Source organism: Citrus clementina, unplaced genomic scaffold (genome assembly GCF_000493195.1).
Source record: "Citrus clementina cultivar Clemenules unplaced genomic scaffold, Citrus_clementina_v1.0 scaffold_9, whole genome shotgun sequence".
Taxonomy (NCBI): Eukaryota; Viridiplantae; Streptophyta; class Magnoliopsida; order Sapindales; family Rutaceae; genus Citrus; species Citrus x clementina.
In genome coordinates, this window is record NW_006261964.1 from 4,358,229 (window position 1) to 4,378,323 (window position 20,095).

At 31.4% G+C, this 20,095-nt stretch overlaps 3 protein-coding genes across 4 annotated transcripts; all 3 read left to right on the top strand.

Moving 5' to 3' along the window:
• Positions 1–1,844: 1,844 nt before the first annotated feature.
• Positions 1,845–4,859, top strand: LOC18032600 (armadillo repeat-containing protein LFR). The gene is made up of 8 exons (XM_006420008.2): positions 1,845–2,094; positions 2,188–2,357; positions 2,510–2,655; positions 2,750–3,006; positions 3,713–3,818; positions 3,912–4,050; positions 4,138–4,265; positions 4,370–4,859. The coding sequence occupies exons 1-8, from the start codon at positions 1,911–1,913 to the stop codon at positions 4,626–4,628; spliced, it is 1,389 nt and encodes a 462-aa protein (XP_006420071.1). The 5' UTR covers positions 1,845–1,910; the 3' UTR covers positions 4,629–4,859.
• A 5,433-nt stretch (positions 4,860–10,292) lies between these two features.
• Positions 10,293–12,901, top strand: LOC18032503 (3-ketoacyl-CoA synthase 20). 2 transcript variants are annotated; one of them, XM_024190794.1, is made up of 3 exons: positions 10,293–10,769; positions 10,908–11,313; positions 11,872–12,901. In XM_024190794.1, the coding sequence occupies exons 1-3, from the start codon at positions 10,573–10,575 to the stop codon at positions 12,652–12,654; spliced, it is 1,386 nt and encodes a 461-aa protein (XP_024046562.1). In that variant the 5' UTR covers positions 10,293–10,572; the 3' UTR covers positions 12,655–12,901. The 2 variants fall into 2 exon arrangements, with proteins under 2 accessions (XP_024046562.1, XP_006420073.1); XM_006420010.2 differs by having other exon boundaries at positions 10,293–11,313.
• Positions 12,902–14,381: 1,480 nt separating this feature from the next.
• On the top strand, positions 14,382–15,607 carry LOC112096756 (BTB/POZ domain-containing protein At3g56230-like). The gene is made up of 2 exons (XM_024180418.1): positions 14,382–14,589; positions 15,339–15,607. Exons 1-2 carry the CDS (start codon positions 14,382–14,384, stop codon positions 15,605–15,607), a joined length of 477 nt encoding a protein of 158 aa, XP_024036186.1.
• The last annotated feature ends 4,488 nt before the right edge of the window (positions 15,608–20,095 follow it).

Consider the following 20,095-nt stretch of genomic DNA (forward strand, 5'->3'; position numbering starts at 1 on the left):
AAGTTGAAGTCCCGACCCGATTCAAGTCAAGGGCGGGTCGGCTTTTTTTAAGCCCGCACAATACTTTCTCTCACACCTTAAATATTTTGCTTTGTTTTGTCCAATTTTACTTTGCTTTGTCCAATGTTGCTTTGTTCTAGAACTATTATATATTTATATGTCCATAATTTTTCATATAAAAGAAAAAAAAAAACTAATGTCTTGTACAAATAAAAATACACAATTCCACAACTCAACATTAAAAAAAAAAATCTATAATTTTTCTCATATGCATTGCACCCAAAATTACTCTTTTATATATACATACAAGTATATATATATTCTATAAAACTAAAAAGTCATAATTTTTCATAATTTTTTCAAATTTTAGGTCGAGTACTGATACAAATTTGATTGGGCCTTAATTTTTTAGCCCGAGCCAACTTAAAAACCGAAAATTCAGGCCAAAACCCAAACAATTCAGGTTGGGTCAATTGGCCCAAAATTCAGGATGGGTTAAATTACCATCCCAACTTACTTACTATAAAATCTCTATGAAATAATATTGTTGGGACTAAGAAAAATATTATTTCAATGAGGTTATTTGCTTATCTATAAATAAATGGTTTATTAATTTATCGGTAAATGAATATTTATTAATTTAGGAAGAGTTTTATATTTTAATTACATATGTCATCTTGGTACGTTAACTACTCCTTTGACCAAAATCAAGTGTGAATTTCAAAAGTTATTATGTATATGAAAAAAACTAATAAATGTTATAAAGATGTAGGTGGCTTTTTTTTTTTTTTGTCTGAAATCTGAATGAGTCTGAATTTTTCTAAAGTTTGAATGAATTTGAATACAAATATCTAAATAATATGTTTGTTTTTCATTTTTTTAATATTTAAATATAAATGGTTTCTTGTTTGCTTTTATAAATAAAAAAAATCTTAAACATAGTTACTTACATTTGTGTTTTTATAAATCAAAGCAAAAAAAGAGATTAGGTTTTATAGTTTAGAAAATAAGTATATTTAATAAAAATATTTTTAGGACATAGTATTTACTTCCTATTAGACATTTTCTCATTTAGATAAAAATCACAAAAGTTGTTTTTTTCTATTTAGATATAAATATTTGAAATGTTACATAAATTACAAAAAAATAAAAATAAAATTTTAAAAGTCTTAAATTTAATAAAATTTTAGATTTGAGACATTTAACCAACAAGTTTTATATAGAAGTCCAAAAATAAATGTAATACATTGTACATAAACATAAATTGATGGGCGCACTATTCAAATTTAATATCCTAATAGATTAAGTGTTTCAAATGTTGACATGCATAGAACATAAACTCGATGAATATATCAAATCATTAGTTTTATTTTCAATCTCAAATCATTAAATGCGTATCTCAAAAAGAGTTTAATTGAAAAAAGTGAAGTTGTTTTAAAAAAAAAAACCTCAATATTATGAATTTATATGTTATTTATTATTAGCCTTTTTTTGTATCAGACTAATTATGAATTTATGTTTCTATTGGGCCTTAAAAAAGAATTTTTTAAAAATCATTATTTTATGCATTTAACTAGACTTTAATTTAATAAATTAGCTTAAGTCGAGATTAAAATTTTTTATTATTAAATCAAAGTTATTAATTTATCGGAGGTTTCACTATAATTATTACTCGGCTTCTCTAACTCATAATGCATTTTATTTATTTTTCGGGGCAACGAAGCCCTGACCCAGTACAACTTGGATCCAAAACCCGTCCTCAAATTCGTTTTCTTTGGGCCAACTGGCTTATAAGCCCAGTCCAAGTACAAACTGTGCGTTTGCTGATCCGAGTGATGAATCTCCTGCTCCGATTTAGACCCGCAATTAACAAAATCTCGTACAACCAAAACAATCGACGAGACGCCAAAATGCAAAAGCGGGAACAGGGCAAGTCTGGTGGCGCGGCTGGGGGAGCCGCCACTCCGGCGGCTAAGAGAGGCCGTCCGTTCGGCAGCACCAGCGGTAGCTCAGGAGGCTCCGGCTCCGCCGCCGATTCCGCAGCTCCAACCACTCTCCTTGGTCCATCTCTTCAAGTCCACAGTTCCTTCGCTGGTCAGCTGCTCAAACTCTAGCCCTAAAATTAAAAAAATATATAATTTTTATAATATAAGAAATTGTAATATTAAATCCTGCTTTTAATTTCAGATCAAAATCATAAAAGAATAGTTCTTGCGCTTCAAAGTGGACTTAAGAGCGAATTAACATGGGCATTGAATACTCTCACACTGCTTTCTTTCAAAGAGAAGGACGACATGCGCAAAGACGCAACGCCTCTTGCCAAGATACCCGGTTTGCTTGATGCTCTGCTTCAAGTTGTATGTGTCTCTAAATTTGCTCCTTCTTATTGCTATTGAGTCAAATCTTTGGAGAGGTTAATGAAATTTACCGAATAATTTTAGAGTTTGTTTTTAATTCTTGAATTTTGAACTTGATGTTCTTTTTGTATCATTGGGTTACTTTAAAACAGATTGATGATTGGCGTGACATTGCGCTTCCTAAAGAGCTTTCTAAGGGACCTAGGGCTAGAACATTGGGTGTGAATTCTTTAGTAACGGGTTTCGGGAGTGAGTTTGAGGCATTGGGCTCGATTAATAATGCTTTCCCTCGTTCAGGGTAAGTTACATAAGGTGCATTTTTGTGTTGAACAAAGTGTATTTGGTTTAAGGATTTTGATAATGACTTTGGGATAATGTGTTTTGTGTGGTAGAGTGGGGTCTGGTTCTTCTGCTGCTGACTCATTAGTACAGAAGAATGCGGCTAGAGTTCGTTCTTCAGAGTGGTGGTTTGATGAAGATGGTTTGTTTAATCTAGATGATGAGGGGCGAGCAGAGAAGCAACAGTGTGCTGTTGGTGCCTCAAATATCATTCGGAACTTCTCATTCATGCCAGATAACGAAGTCATTATGGCCCAACATCGGCATTGTTTGGAAACGGTGTTCCAATGCATTGAAGATCATGTCACAGGTCAGAAGTAGTACTGTTGCCAAAATTGTTCTTTGTGGTTGCGTGTGGATAACAAATATGAAATTGTGAATATAGGATGTTTTCACCCAGTTTCTTGACAATCATGGACTGTGGCTGGCATGATTGATACAATTTGGGTGAAGTCAAGAATCAATGGAAAATCATGATAACAAAGATACAGTAGCTCATGTTTGGGAAGTTTATGGTTATCAGAAGCGTCCTTAACCTGTTGAAATTTTTTTCCTGAAGCTAGAAGAAATTGGTAAACTAGAATAGTAGCTTTTCGGTTAACTAGAGTTTCAGGAACATGAATTATTTTTCTTAACTTATAAATAGTCTCACTTTTACCCAAATGTAATGCTTTTTATAAATCATCTCAAGTTTTGACCCACTAAATCACTTTCTAGAAATTTAAATATGCTTTCAGGGAGTGAAAAATTTAAATATGCTTTCAGAGAGAACAAAAAGGTAAGATCTAAAAAAGTGACATGAGTTGGATGTGGAAAGGATACTGCAATTTGGAAGTTAAGTTTCTGTGTACTAGAGAAAGGAAAATAAGTATTTGAAGTCTAGATCTTTTTAAGTATGCTTCTTGATGGTTTTGTGATATTACATCTTTTCTTTTAAATTGCAGTTCCTAGAGAAAATACGTTTGTCTATCTATGTAATACTTTTGAATGTCTCTAAATTTTTGTATTGTTGGCAGAGGATGAGGAACTTGTAACAAATGCCCTCGAGACAATTGTCAATTTGGCTCCTTTGCTTGATCTTCGAATTTTTAGCTCATCAAAGCAGTCTTACATCAAAATAACGTATGAGATTTATCTTCATCTTTACTTTTTCACATGGCACTCCAATTTGTATAACTTATGTTGTTTAGTTCTTTAATACGTTCTACCAAGCAGAGAAAAACGAGCAGTTGAAGCTATCATGGGGATTCTGGGATCACCTTTCAAAGCCTGGCATTGTGCGGCTGCTGAATTACTTGGGCGTTTGATAATAAATCCTGATAATGAGCCTTTTCTTCTTCCATTTGTTCCGCAGGTTAATATCATTGTTCTTTGTTGTTTAAAATTATGTCTTATATATATGAGTTAAATTGATAATAATGAGTGCCTATGAACATTTTAGATACATAAGCGCTTGGTTGATCTTATGAGCTTACCAGCATTTGATGCACAAGCTGCTGCTGTTGGTGCACTATATAACCTTGCAGAAGTTAATGTGGACTGCCGATTGAAGCTTGCTAGTGAGAGATGGTGATTTTCTACGTTATAGCAATGCAAAAGGAAATATTAGTTAGAATTTTGCTCTTTTATATTTTGTCTCTAAAATGATTTTACTCTCCACCTTCAAACCTCAGGGCAATTGATCGTCTTCTGAGAGTGATCAAGACACCGCATCCAGTGCCAGAAGTTTGCAGAAAGGCAGCAATGATACTTGAGAGTCTTGTCTCCGAGCCTCAGAATAGGGTCTTACTGCTTGCATACGAGAATGCATTTGCAGAGATTCTCTTCTCTGATGGCAGATATTCTGATACATTTGCTAGGATATTGTACGAACTTACATCTAGACCAAACAACAAAGTGGCATCTGCACGTGGCATTTGGGGGTGTGGCTGAATCTCTGCATCATTCATACATTTTACTCGGCTTGCAAGAGTATATTGATTGGCTTCGTCTATACTTCTGTTAACATTTTTTTCGTACATCCTAGCTGAAGTTAAGCTGTCAAGTCTCAAAAATCACTTTGTGTTCTATCGATTACGAGAAACTTGAAGCTGTAACGACTGTTAAAATTGTTTCTGCATGTTGTCTAATTAATTATAAGGAAGCTTTATATTTTTCAACTAATTGCTCGACCGAGATGTCTATTTTTGGACATGTATGGATTCTTTTTTTACCTTAATGATTATTAATATTATTTTTATTTAAGCTATTTGTATTCCCACTTTAAATCCTTGTGCACTTCTTGATGATTACCACTTGTTTAGATTTGAATTTGGATCCAGTAGGAGTGTCTTGTCATTGTCAACCTCATAACGAGTCATTTATGATTTATCTTATCATATGTGTTTTATTTTCACCAATATTTTTAAATTAATATTCAATAAATTAATAATTAAAAAATACTGATTAGATAATATTTTTTAAAAAAAATTCTAATTTTTCTATAAGACCCATGTAATGGTTTAAAACGTAAAATACAAACGATATGTTTAAAATTTACATAATGTTTTATATATTTCATCAGTCATTGTTGCATAATTCTTTAATACACTGCCTTGAAAAGGTTTTCTTTAATAAATTATTAAGTGACCATGCAATTTAGTAAAACGATTATTTCTTAATTCTTTCAATCAAGATTATATTAGAATTATATCATTTAGTTTACCCAAATCACTTTATTTTTAATTATATTTTCATATTTCATAAAAAAATTTATTACAAACATGGTATTATCTTGGGTCCAGCTAAATTACCTCAGTAGAATGGTACCACTCTTTTTTGTCTTTTTGTAACCTGACCGTTAGATCCAACGAAAGAATTGCAAAAGTAAAAGTAACGGCAGGATGTATTTACATAGGTAATTAACATTGCAGTCCCTCTAGTTTTTCAAAATGTCAGAACTAATATTATTATTATTTTTCCCTCCCACCCCCATCAATAGTTATCCTCATCTCTACTTATGCAACCCGTGATTCATATTTAGACTTTCATGTTTTTTTCTTTTTATCTTAGTTGTTTTATTTTATTTCTTTTAGTAAATATTTTTATTTTTTGGCTAAGTTATTAAATAATACGAATAAGGAAGATATAGAGAATTTTCAGAGTATTTTTTATTATTGATATTGGGTAACTATAATGTATGATTTAGTTGCGCATCCATGAGAGCCACAACCTCTTAAATACAACAAAGCCTATGAACTTTAGAAAGACAAATTCCTTAATTTATTCCACAAGTACATCAATATTTTATAATTATCTAATTATTACTATTATTTCCATGTCTACTTCTATAATTAATTATCCATAATATTGAGAAAGTATATAACATTAAAATTGAGTACAAAAATTATTAGGAGATGTACTCTCCACTCCCATTTACTTAAAATACCAATTGGATTATAATAATATTATCTTGTTTTTAGTGTAATACAAGATTGGACAAGGTTTTATAAAAATTTTGACAATATTAAAATGAAAAATAAATAACTTTAAATAAATGCTTGGATAGTCGTTTAAATTTCATTATGGAGTTTATAAATAATATTTTCAAAATAATAAATTTCTATATGTAAACTTGAAATTATATAAAATTATTTATACCTTATTACACGTATAAAGCTTATCGATTATTTATTTAATGTGAAAACAAATGCATTGTATAATATTTATTCTATTACTTAAATTTAAAATTGCAAAGAATGAATAATAACTTAAATTAATAGATTATGGGAGAATACATTTCAAAAACAATTAAAATTATCTAACTTTTTAGGCTTCTAATGTAACATTTTTATTTTCTTTTGTTAACATAAGACAGAAATTTAGTCTAAAAAACTCATTCTAGGGTCTCCTTAGGGTAAAAAAAAAGTCATTATCACATGATAATTTGGTAGCCTAAGCTTTATTATTTTTAGTTTACTTATTCATGCCAAACACCTTATTGAGATTAAATTTTAGTAAAGTAAACCCGTCCCACCATCTTTAATCACATTTAGCAAACCCTAATTGATTAGATCTTGTTATAGAAAAAAAAATATAAACGCAATATATTTCTTTTGAGAAAATGCAAGTATTATGTTTTTGAGGTTTTGTGTTTAAGAAATTAATCTAATTTATGTAGTTAGAAAACTCTTATTTTTTTAGTTTTAGAAGAATTATATGTTTGATAATAAATAAATTAAGATTTAAAGTAGGACAAACTGATTTGAGAAGGAAATAGAAAGAATAAATGTTTTAGAATTTGAAAATTATTATATTTTAATTGGGGCTTATTACATAAAATTATTAAAACATATGATTTTTATTATTTACAAAAAAACAATGGGGATTGCTAAAGAAAACGTCCAATAAATTTTTAAAAATTTTAAAATTATTATATTTTAATTGGGCTTATTGCATAAAATTTTTGAAAATTGTAAGTTTTGTTATTTAGAGAAAAAAATAGGGACTGTTAAAGAAATTACCAAATTTAAGAGTTTAGTACAACGGTTGTAAAGTAGTTTTGTCCTATTATCTTTAAGAGATTTTTCAAAAACATTAAATTTCTACGAAAATACACAGTATCAGAGATAATTAAAGATATGCAAAAGCATTAAATTTCCTCGAACAGCCATAATGACCACAATAAATGCGTCCTTTTACAAAATTATAAAATAATAAATGTGTGTTAAAAAGTATATATTATGGTGTGACACGTCATTGTCATATGAGGTATTTATAACCGTCCACTTGTTTGTTTTGTTTTTTTTAAAAATATATAAATATTTTTTTAAGTTTGTTTTTTATTACATTCATCTACTTTCGTCTAATTTTCGTTAGCGAATTTAACGGAATGACCTTTTTACCCCTCAAAATTATAATTTAACCCATAATAAATAGAAATTAGAGATAAATTGGATGAATTTAATTTTTTTCAAAGGTGGATGCTAGAAATTGGAGGAAAATAATGTTTGTTACTAAATTTAGAAAATTTGTATTTATTTTTTTGGAGGAAAATAGTTGCTTGCTAGATTTAAAAAATTTATATTTATTTTTTCTCTTTCAAAAAAATAAATAAATTTTTTCTAAATTTAGCAAGCAACAAACACTATTTTCCTCCAATTTCTAGCATCCACCTTTGAAAATAATTAAAATCATCCAATTTATCTCCAATTTCTATTTATTTTGGGTTAAATTATAATTTTAAAAATTAAAAAGATCATTTCATTAACATTCTGTTAAACCCACTAACAGAAATTAGACGAAAGTTGACGAATGCAACTAAAAGCAAACTTCAGGTGACACGCTGAAAAAAAAAAGTATTTGTGTATTTAAAAATAAATAAAATAAACAGGTGGACGATTGTAAATTTCCTTAGCCATATTGTTTCAAGAGCACACATATCTTGAGGGGAGAGAAAAGCCGGCAAATGGGTGTGTATGGGAGTTGGCTAAAGCTGGATCTGTAAGTTACAGAATCCGTAACTTAGCTAGCTCCTACATTTTAATATATCTTCATTGTCACCATTAATTGACCCGTAAAAGACCAATCTTTCTCTTTAATGGATAAGAAAATAAATTACATGGTGAAACTTTTATTTTTTTTTTATAATTTTAAATTTGGGTTTAAAATTAATTGTAATGGATCAAACCGATGAATTTGCTCCAACTATACCCAATCCAATTAAATTTAAATAAATTGAGTGTTTCAATTTTCACAATTAGTTAAGTGAGTCAATTTTTTCGAACTAATATTAATAATTAGATTGGGTTGAATGACTAATGTGAATTTATGTAAAAAATATTATTTTACTATCTACAAAATGGTAATAGAAACGACATTTTTATAATATAAAAATTGTCGTTATTTTGTTTATTATAGTAATATCATAATGAGAATAGTATTTTATTTTCTATCTAAGTAATGTTTTGATAATATTCAAATATCAGAACTCAATCTATATATATATATATATATATATATAAATTCTAAAGAAAATCTAGCGTGTGAATTGCCAAGTGTTAAGAATCAACCCTATTTATTTTTAACCATTTAATCCTTTTCTAAAAGAAACGTCTTTTCAACTTGCCTTTAAAACATCGACTCTACTACTCTACGCTTTTTATTCAAAATTTAAAGTTTTTAACCACTCCAGAATCTCACTTGGTGGAGGCATTTTTTTTTAATTATAAAAAATAATTTAATGAAAGAATAATTTTATTTTTTGAAATATGAGTGAAGTAGATATTATTTCGGTAAGAATTTAAACAGTAATATACAATATTTAATGTTTGTAATTTGAGTAATAATCTCATATAATGCAAAAGAAAAAATTGTATAGAATCTCAAAAAAAATTATTTCTCTCTCTTCTTTTTTTTAAAATTTTTTTTCAACTTATAAAATATGTTTGTTTTGACTGGTTTGAGTTAGAATTTTGTTTTTTTCCCAACTTGATCAATAATAACATATTCTCTCGTCTTGCAATAGTTCACTAAAAAAATATGTATATTAAAATAAAAAATAGAAAACGTGTGAGAGAAATTTTTGAAAATTAAGGAGTTATGTTATGTCGGTTGCATATAGAGAAATTATTAAGAGACACGGTTCTTACCATGTGATTTATACTAATAAATTAAATAATCTCACCATACTATGGAGATTCATTAAATATATGGCCACCACTTCGAGAGGAACTTTTCACAAAGTGAATTAAAGTGAATGATATAATAGATGTTATTTAATTTCATCGGCGTACGTAAAGTTCTACTAATACAAGACGACTTTCATGTAATCGGCTATGAATAAATACTTGCACATGCAGTAACTCTAGGTTTGGAAAAAAAAAAGAGTTATATTCTTAATTTTTGCATTTGGAAAAATTCTTAAGTGAATCTTCATGTGAATTCTTCATCTAATTACGTACACAATGCCTTTCAAAAAAAAAAGGGGGGGAAAAAAATACAAAACAACAAGCTTGTATTTTAGTGACGATCAAGAGCACTCGAATGAACCGAACCGATAAAGCTTCTGCTCACAGCGTTTTCTTTGCAGAAAATATATACTACCCAATAATGGTAGAGAAACATGAATTCTTGCCGCTGTAGACTAGCACCCATTTTTTTTTTAATTCAAATTTTGGGATAACTTTATTATTAATTTAACTCTTATTTACTTTTGTGTGGAGTTGAAATGGGATTAGAGTGAGCTCTCTATCATTATTCCTAATTAATAACTATTAGATTAAATTAAAGTCGATGACACATTAAGTACAGCGAAACCCATACATATGCATTTAGAAAAATACTATTTAAACAACAACAAGACAGCAGGAAGATAGAAATGACAACATTGTAGCATGAACAATATTATCATTTCGTATGCTACCGTGTTATTATAGCATGAACAGTACTTAATAATTTCTATAGTTTTATTATCTTGCCGCTGTTCAAATAGTAGTTCTCATATATTTAACGTAATAATGTTTGTCATACATGTCATTAAAGAATTTGGCAGAGGTAGTTGCTTTCTCTCTCCGCCCTATAAATTCTATTCACTTCTGAATGCTGCAAGCCATTGCTTTTGCTTACACTTCCCCTTTCATTTGTTGGCTTCCGTTCATATACACTAGCTTCCGCTTTTAAATTTTCTTCAGCTCCTGCAACTTCTATTACTACTTAAAACCCTAGCTGGTTAGCATTTACCCTTCATCTTTTATTTCTTATATATTCATTTATTAGACATATTTTACGCACTGTCAAAGTTAGATATCCTCTTTAAGCTAATTTCCGAACTTTTATCCACACACACATCTAGGTGATTTTCTTAGTGGCTTTTTGGTTTGTTTTTGGCTATCAAATAATGGCCACTGATCAAGAAAAGAAGAACAATCTTCCCAATTTCTTCCTATCCATCAAGCTCAAATATGTGAAGCTTGGTTATCACTATCTGATCTCCAATGCTTTATATCTCTTGCTTCTTCCACTCCTTTTCATTGTTTTGACTCATCTCTCAACTTTAACAGTTGATGATTTCTCCAAGCTATGGAACGAGCTCAGGTTCAACTTTGGGACACTGCTTTTATGCTTGGTTTCTCTTGTATTTACATCGACCGTTTACCTAATGAGTCGCCCGAGAAAAGTTTACTTGGTGAACTTTGCTTGTTACAAGCCTGACAATCCATCTCAAATGTGCAGCCGAAAACTTTTCATGCAAATAGCGAGCAAAATTGGGATATTTTCAGAGGAAACTTTATCCTTTCACAAGAAAATTCTAGAGAGATCCGGGATGGGGAATATGTCATACGTCCCGAAAGCCATGTTGGACAACCCGGCGGGTGAGAAAAATATGGCGGAGGCAAGGAAGGAGACTGAGGGTGTAATAATCGGAGCAATCGATGAGCTCTTGGACAAAACTGGGGTGAAGCCTAGAGATATTGGAATTCTTGTGGTGAACAGCAGCTTGTTTAATCCAACGCCATCTTTGTCAGCGATGGTTGTGAATCACTACAAGCTTAGAGGCAACATTTTGAGCTATAATCTTGGTGGTATGGGTTGCAGTGCTGGTCTTATTTCTATCGACCTCGCCAAACAGCTTTTGCAGGTTTGCCTTCATTGTTATTTCTGTTATTTACATTTCTCTAGTCTCTCAGAGTTCATGATAGTTAATTAATGTAATGAAAAAATTGAGGAGTGTGACAAAATATTGGTGATCTATAGTATGCATTAATTGATCTCCTCTCAGAGCTATTTAGAATTAATCAAATCATGTGGGTCATCGGCACAACTGGTTGATAAACCACACACCCCCCCGGGGGCCCGCCCCGCGGCGATGAGTACGAATATTGATTGATTTAAAACAAATGTCTCAGTATATGAATGTATAGTTCATCCAGGCTTTTTCACATTACAGTTTAATGCTACGCTGGTACTTCGCATAGCAAAATGTAAGTCTCCCTCCTATATGTGTAAAGGACAAGAAATTTTCATTGATTAATTTTTAGATATTTTTAGTGTGAATTACTTTCCTATGAGAAAAGTTTAAAAAAAAATATATATATATAATTTTGGATAACCGGATTTAATGTCAATTATTTTTTTGGGAAAATTTTTATTAATTTTGAAACCACGAGGATATACTAATTTTCATTGTGAGTAACAGCTGCAACCCAATTCGTATGCTCTAGTGGTGAGCACAGAGAACCTCACTATGAATTGGTACGCTGGCAATGACAGATCCATGCTTCTCACAAACTGCTTATTTCGATTGGGTGGAGCTGCTATCCTTCTCTCCAATCGATCATCTGATCGCCGCCGTTCAAAGTACGAGCTAGTTCACACCCTCCGCACGCACAAGGGCGGCGACGACAGAAGCTATAATTGTGTCTCACAACAAGAAGATGAGTCCAAAAGAATTGGAGTCAAAATCTCAAAAGACCTGATGGCTGTTGCTGGAGAAGCCCTTAAAACTAATATTACCACACTCGGACCGTTAGTTCTACCAATGTCTGAGCAGCTCTTGTTTACCGCAACTTTAGTTGCAAGAAAGATCTTTAAAATGAAAATCAAGCCCTATATTCCCGATTTCAAGTTGGCTTTTGAGCATTTCTGCATCCATGCTGGAGGGAGAGCTGTGCTGGATGAGGTAGAGAAGCATCTCAAACTCAATGAATGGGTTATGGAGCCTTCAAGAATGACTCTCTACAGATTTGGGAACACTTCAAGCAGTTGTTTGTGGTATGAATTGGCTTACTTTGAGGCCAAGGGAAGAATTCGGAAAGGTGACAAGACTTGGCAGATAGCATTTGGATCAGGATTCAAGTGCAACAGTGCTGTGTGGCGTGCATTGAAGACTATCAATCCTGCTCATGAGAAGAATCCTTGGATGGATGAAATTGATAACTTTCCAGTTCATGTGCCAAAAGTTATGCCAATTGATTTTTAATGGTTGGACGTTGGGGACGTTTATGCCCGTTTAGTAACTATTTATATAAAATATTGCTGCAATAATTAATGCTGCAGGCTTAGAGAAGTGGTATATCTCTTTTAAGGTTAATTAGTAGAATGCATGTAGAATTTTAAATTTCAATAAGATACCTCTTCCTTAATTAAGTGGTCGAGTATCATGTTGACGGGTTGATCAAATTGTGATTGACACTGGGAAATTCTAAAACAATATTTATAAGAAAATGTCAACTCCACTCTCATTGTTATTCAAAGCGGCTCGAAGACTAATTTTGAAAAGAAAATAACTTAAAAGGAACATATCAATCACCAAGATCTTGATTGCGGAACTTCAATATCAGAGATCTTTAGGATCCTAACATGATCTTTAATTGATCCTTAATTATACATGATCCCCTTGCCGATATTGGTTGAGAGTCCTTAAACCTGTGGAAGTTAATTACTATATACATCGATGATGGGGTTTTGGTGGCAGTACATAAAAGAGTAAAATCCTTTTTTTTTTTATAAATATATTCTCTTAAAAAAAATTCGAAGACCATCAACTCCACTTCTGCCACCATAGAGGAAAATAATATTAAAAATTAAAAAAGAGATTGGGAATCTAGATAAATCCTTAAAATTGAAGTTTTTTTCCTAAATCAAAGGAATGACTTTATAAGTGCTTGTTTGATATGACTTTTTTAATGTGATAAGTGTTTATCCCATAAGCTCTTATCATAATTTTTGTTGTTGTTTGGTTATTTTTCTAATAGAGATTTTGAAGATTAAATAAGTTATTTTACTTCTACTAGTAAAATCTCAAATTTTGAGCTTTTGGGAGTAGAGGTTGAAAAGTTTTTTTTTTAGATATCAAAATATTTAAAATATCCTCTACTTATTTATTGTTTTCATAATATAACTTTAAAAAACTTGCCTATTAAAGTAGTTTCATAAATTTTTAATAAAATCTCTTATTGACAACTAAACAACTAACTTTTTTTTTTAGCAAAAACTTTTTTTTATAAAAACTTTACTTAAATAAGTTTTACTTGAAATGGAGCCAAAATAAAAGAATTCCTCCACAAGTTCAAAGTCAAGATAGAATACTTCAATTTGAATATTTCGATTGATAAATATTAAAAGAATGACTTTCTAAATGAAAGAATTCCTTAATTGCTCGATTCCCAAATCAAATACGTACACCAACGCCGCTACTCCTAAACAATGGACGATAGCCCTGATTCGCCGCCATTCAAGTTGAAGATGTTAGAGATTTTTGCCACTTTTACCTAAGGACTGCGTCTTTGATTCAACTCTCTGCTCATGTCCCGAACCCCCCCCCCCCCCCACAATCTTTTACTACCCCGATCCGCTAGTGTATGGGGAGTTAGAGCTTGTGCTAAATGGAAATTTACCTGAGGGATTTGACGTCACGAAAGGCGATCAAATCATGGACAATTGCCCTCCAGATGAGCTTGGGCCAAAACCATAACCAGAACCAGATGAACATGATAACTGCTCTAAATATATGAGGACTGCAACTTCCCGGAAGGCCACCAAAATCACGCACACCCCAATACATACATCTACCGACTCACCGCAGGTCTTTTGCTGGGTCCACTATCAGCCAAAAGGCCCACACCCACCGCCATTCCTCGAATCGCCACCACCATCCCCCGATGCGTCTCCTCTTATAGATTCATTTTTCTAGCATGCACCAACAGAATGGGGGAGTATATGAAAAGGCAGGAAGATTTGGAGGATATGAAAACTGCATTCATCGGATATGATGCTTCATTCAGAGAACAAACTCCCCCTGACATACAACTCAAACCTCTCGATGACGAGACTCCCATGCCTGCACACAAAGGCGTACTCGCTACAAGATCAAAAATCTTGGGCATGCCAAATTTAGATGGATCATATGGATGTGGTGGGATAGTCAAACTTCCTGAGAGCACTCACTAATTAAAGGTTAAAATCGAAAGACACCTTTTTGTATGTATAAGTTGATCATTAATAAATCTGAAAAATATTACAATCTAGTGGGGATTGTAAGAGAGATTGTAACATTTTTAATCTTTGGTTTGATATTCTGGACAAAAACGGTAACCGTTTAACTCCAGAGAGCATGTTTTATGGTCTAGAGAAAACGGCTCACCGGTTATTGAGAAAACGGTTAACCGTTTATGTACAGAGAGCAACGTATTTGACATTCTAGAATAAAACGGCTCACCGTTTATTGAGAAAACGGCTAACCATTTATTTCCAGAAAGGCGTCAACTAGAAACGGTTGACAAGCTTGAAAATTTCAAGTGTTAATCGTTGCAAATTCAAACCAAAAGAGTTTTTTGAAGAAGTACCATTTCGAATGGTTGCATTCTTTTGAATTAACATCTTCTTCATAAAAGATATATACATATTTTGGAAATGATTATCAGATTTTGCAGGTTTCATATATGTTCTGGAAATACAATCTTATTTGCTAGAGATTTGTATTCAGGATTTGATATATCTTGGGGGTAATTTGCCATTAATACTCTATAGCAAACCAAGATTGGAGAGGGCAAATAAAACCTTAAAGGAAAGTGTGCAAACACGTCTCAAATCCTAAGAAATTATTCTTTGTTCTTTGCCTCCATATTCTTATTTTTTATTAACACATATTAATTATGACATTATTTAAGGCAGCTTACAAGTATGAAATCTGGTACTTGTGGGAGTTGTGCGCGCGCCATAGCCTTTCGTCTATAACCTCATCAAATGATCTTGAGGTTTTATATTTAGCATATTGTTGTAGACACAAAGCATTGTTGGAGGCTGCATTGAAGTTGATTGTTGAAGAGGCGCAGGAGCGGATACGCTGTGAGGAATTTGTAGACTTTGCAAACAAGTATCCGCTTATGCTTAAGATGGTTAGAATGGCATTGGTTGTGTGTCACAAAACCTGAAGAGTTTCTGGAGTCTGATTAATTGTGAGAGAGTGTACGGTTTTGTGTTAAGTTATTGCTTGATCGATGAAGTAATCTTTTATTTTTGTTTTGGTCGTATTAACAAATGCTTCTATTTCAGACTCTGTTATGTTATGTTTCCATCTATCTCTTGAATCAGGATGGTTGTTTTTCCTTTTTTAGGCGTGGGGATAGTTGTTCCCTTGAAATCTTAATTTGTGATGGTTGTGCTATGTTTTTGTGTTTCTTTTTGGTGAACAAGCATCCTCGTGTTAACAAATACTTTTGTTTTAGACTGTTATGTTATGTTTCCATTCGAAAAAAAATGAAATAATTCCTTGATAATATCAAAAAACTAACTTTATGATTTGTTATGGTTAAATGAAATAATTCCTTGATAATATCAAAAAACTAACTTTATGATTTGTTATGGTTAAAAGAATATGTACACGAAAGATTAGATAATTCAAATGAATGACTCCTTAATTTATTGCATGACACTATAAAGAGACGAGAATCAAAGATTTTTAATGTCTTAGTATAAAGATTGATTTTCAGTAACATAAAAATTTGTTGAATAAATATCTAATGATCAATCCAATTGTATCATTTTTTTTTTTTGTAGTTTCAATCAAGGGTGGAGGCCATATAAGATTAGAGGGTGCCATGGCCCTTGCAGAATTTTAAAAAATTTTAGGGTTAATTTATAAATAAAATATGAAAAGTTTGTGTAAAACGTTCATATTGGCCCATGTACAATTAATGTATAAAGTTTATATATTAAATAATATTGTATTTTTACTGTTAAGCCCACCAATGATAGCATCAAAATAGTAAGAAACAAATCAATCAAACCCACTAAAGCCCACTAAATCACTAATATATAATAACATAAAAATTGAAAGTTTAAATTTGGCCCCCGTAGAACTTTCTCCTAAGTTCCGCCCCTGATTTCAATCTTTTTGTATAAATTGAACCTTTATACTTATGAATTAATAATTATCACCATATATTATTCTTTAAATTTTTTTAAATACATATGCTTATTTATGCAAGAATAGTTTTGCATTACTCGTCATATTCCGATATTCATGTCCTCACTCACAAAGTTTTAGATGTGCCGACATCATCGCTCGACCTGATAAGACTTTCTCTCTCAGTCAATAGCAGTCAAATTGAGAATTAATTTTTGTTGTTCAATTTCAACATGATGAACTATCTTTATTGAAACAAAAATTAAGAATACGAATATGTTAGCAGCTAATCACTAATATGTATTATTTACAAAAATAATAATGCTATGTTTACTTAATTTAGATATTTAATTGAGATATTTACTGATGTGTCATAGATCATTTAATACTGTATTAAGTTATTTTATTATTAATTATTAATCTATTATTTTTGCAAATAGCTCAATAGATGACGCATAAAGTAGCACATGGTGTGTATCTTGAATGAGGATCCAAAATGAGTAAACATAACATTACTTTTTACAAAGATTAATTTCTTGAGACTGCCAATGATTTTTTGAATCATCATATGCATTTTAATTTTTAATTTCTTCTTCTAGGAATTTATTTTATTTTGTTATTTACATTTACTAAGGGCAAGGCTTACTATTACATTATTAAATGTAGTACAATACCAAAGTCCTCTTACTTTCTTTCTTTCTTTTTAATGAAAGATACTGAATTTTATTAAGGTGGGGAAAAAAAGAGAAGAAAGAATACAAAAATAATAATTTGAAATGATATTTGGGAAGTCCACAAGCATCCTCATGCAAACTCTTACAAATTGAAACAGAAAGATCATCTCACCAATTATAAGCATTAAGATTTAACCTCGGATTAGAAAGGCTATCAGCCACTGAATTCATCTCTCTATAAATATGTGAATTAACAAAGTATATTCTACAAATAAATCTCAAATCATTCAACCATCTGATGAGCAGAAGCTATGGTGGCTTGGATTTGGTATTCATAAGATAAGCTAAAGTCGAAGACGAGTCATCTCCAACCAAATAAAATTCCATAATCTTGATTGAGAAACTTCAATATTAGAGATCTTTAGGATCCTAACATGATCCTTATGTATAATCCCCTTGCGGATATTGGTTGAGAGTCCTTAAACCTGTGGAGATTAATTAGTATATATATCAATGATGGGGTTTTGGTGGCAGTACATAAAAGAGTAAAATCCTTTTTTTGTTAATATGTTCTCTTAAAAAAAAACATTCAACAACCACCAACCTCCACTTCTGCCGCCATATAAGAAAATGATATTAAAAATAAAAAAGATCGAGAATGAAGATAAATGCTTGAAATTGAAGGTTTTTTTTTTAATCAAAGAAACGATTTTCTAAATGAAAGAATTCCTTGATAATATTAAAAAAATTAACTTATGATTTATCATGGTTGAAAAAATATGTGCATGAAAGATTATATAGTTCAAATGAATGACTTCCTAATTTATTGCATGACCTTATAAAGAGACGAGAATCAAAGATTTTCAATGTCTTATTAGAAAGATTGATTGTCAGTAACATAAAAATTTGTTCATTCTATTTTTACTTATCAATCCAACTCCTTATTCATAGTTGTGTCATTCTTTTTTCATCGTATTTTCAATCATTTTGTATAAATTGAACCTTTATACTTATAAAATAATGATTATCTATGTATATTATTCTTTAAATTTTTTCAAGTGCACATGCTTATTTATGCAGTAATACTCTTGCATTAATCATCATATTCATGACCTCGCTCACAAAGTTTTAGGCTCGCCGACATCACCCCTCAACCTAATAAGGCTTTCTTTCTCAATCAATAGCAATCAAATTGAGAATTAATTTCAGTATTTCAGTTTCAACATGATGAACTATCTTTATTGAAACAAAAATTAAGAATACAAAGATGTTAACAACTAATCACTAATATGTATTTACTTACAAAATAATAATGCTAATTGTCACGGGCTACTCAAATCTCCCGTCTCTGATTAATTCCGCGCACACGGGTTCGTTTAGCAAAAGTCCGCCACGAAGTGGAGTGCACTTAGAAGTGGGATACGCTTAGCACACAAAGCAGGATGAATTTAGAAGAGAGATGCGCTTAGTAATGCGCCGCCAACACAACAAGCCAGCCATGGTGCGCTTAGCGACCATCCAAGCCCGGCCCGAGTTCTAGAGTTCTCAACAATTTGTAAATACCTAGAGTTTTCTAGAATTGAACATTTGGGTCCTAGGAGATATTTGTGCAAGTTGCATGGAAACTTCAAGAACCTTGCACCCAAGTCTATAAATAGAGATGAACCCCATCATTTGCCCACCAACCACACTACACACAAACACTCAAGCACACACACAAGCTTTCTAACTCTCTTGTAAAGCTCTCTTATAATATATTCTTTAGTGTGTAATAAAATATATTTTTGCCACAATGCTCTACTTCTCTCTAGCATTTTTTGTAAGCATTCTTGCTTCGCTAGTTTGAGAAGTGTTCTATGCTTACTTAGCGACTTGAGTGCTAAAAGTCGCTTAAGTACCGCATGGGTTGCTGCACAACGAAACTCATCCCGTGACATAACGCTTACTTAATTTTAGATATTTAATTGAGATATTTATTGTCACAAATCATTTTATACCATATTATGGTATTAATTTATATATTATTAATTATTAATCTATTATTTTTACAATTAACTCAATAGATGACAAATAAAATGGCACATCAATGAGTTTCCTGATTGAGTATCCAAAGGGAGCAAACATAACATTACTTTCTACAAAAATTTGTTTCTTGAGATGCCAATGATTTTTTTGTGATTTTTTGAATCTTCATATGCATTTTAATTCTTAATTTCTTCTTTTAGGAATTTATTTTGTTTACTTATTTACATTTACTGAGGGTAAGGCTCATTATTACATTATTAAATGTAATACAATTCCAAAGTCCTCCAACTTTATTATTATTATTATTATTATTAAAAGATATTGAATTTTATTAAGGGGAAAAAAGAGAAGAAAGAATACAAAAATAATCATTCGAAACGATACTTGGGAAGTCCACAAGCATCCTCATGCAAACTTTTACGAATTGAAACAAGAGGGTCATTTTGCCAATCATAAGCATTAAGGTTTAACCTCAAATTAGCAAGGTTATCAACAACTGAATTCTTCTCTCTATAAATGTGTGAACTAACAAAGTGTAGTCTACGAATAGATCTCAAACAATTAAACTATCTAATATGCAGACACCATGGTGGCTTGGATTTGGGACTTATAAGATAAACTAAAGTCGAATACGAGTCACCCTCAAACCAAATAAAGTTCCATCCTTTCGAAGTTGCGAGCTCAAATGTGTAGGAACACACCATCGACGGTTCTTTGTCGGCCACTGAATTTCGCGCTTGTAAGGCTCACCATTAGATCTTTTTACTAGAGTATTCAATCATTTTTAATTTTAATAAAGATGTATCCCGCGAAGT

Bases quoted from the DNA above. Each gene is read 5' to 3' on its own strand.
- LOC18032600 (XM_006420008.2), top strand. From the start codon at position 1,911: ATGCAAAAGCGGGAACAGGGCAAGTCTGGTGGCGCGGCTGGGGGAGCC. The intron at 3,819-3,911 runs GTATGAGATTTA...TCTACCAAGCAG, and splicing joins CAGTCTTACATCAAAATAAC to AGAAAAACGAGCAGTTGAAG. The intron at 4,266-4,369 runs GTGATTTTCTAC...TTCAAACCTCAG, and splicing joins AAGCTTGCTAGTGAGAGATG to GGCAATTGATCGTCTTCTGA.
- LOC18032503 (XM_006420010.2), top strand. From the start codon at position 10,573: ATGGCCACTGATCAAGAAAAGAAGAACAATCTTCCCAATTTCTTCCTA. The intron at 11,314-11,871 runs GTTTGCCTTCAT...TGTGAGTAACAG, and splicing joins TCGCCAAACAGCTTTTGCAG to CTGCAACCCAATTCGTATGC.
- LOC112096756 (XM_024180418.1), top strand. From the start codon at position 14,382: ATGGGGGAGTATATGAAAAGGCAGGAAGATTTGGAGGATATGAAAACT. The intron at 14,590-15,338 runs GTGGGATAGTCA...TTATGACATTAT, and splicing joins AGATGGATCATATGGATGTG to TTAAGGCAGCTTACAAGTAT.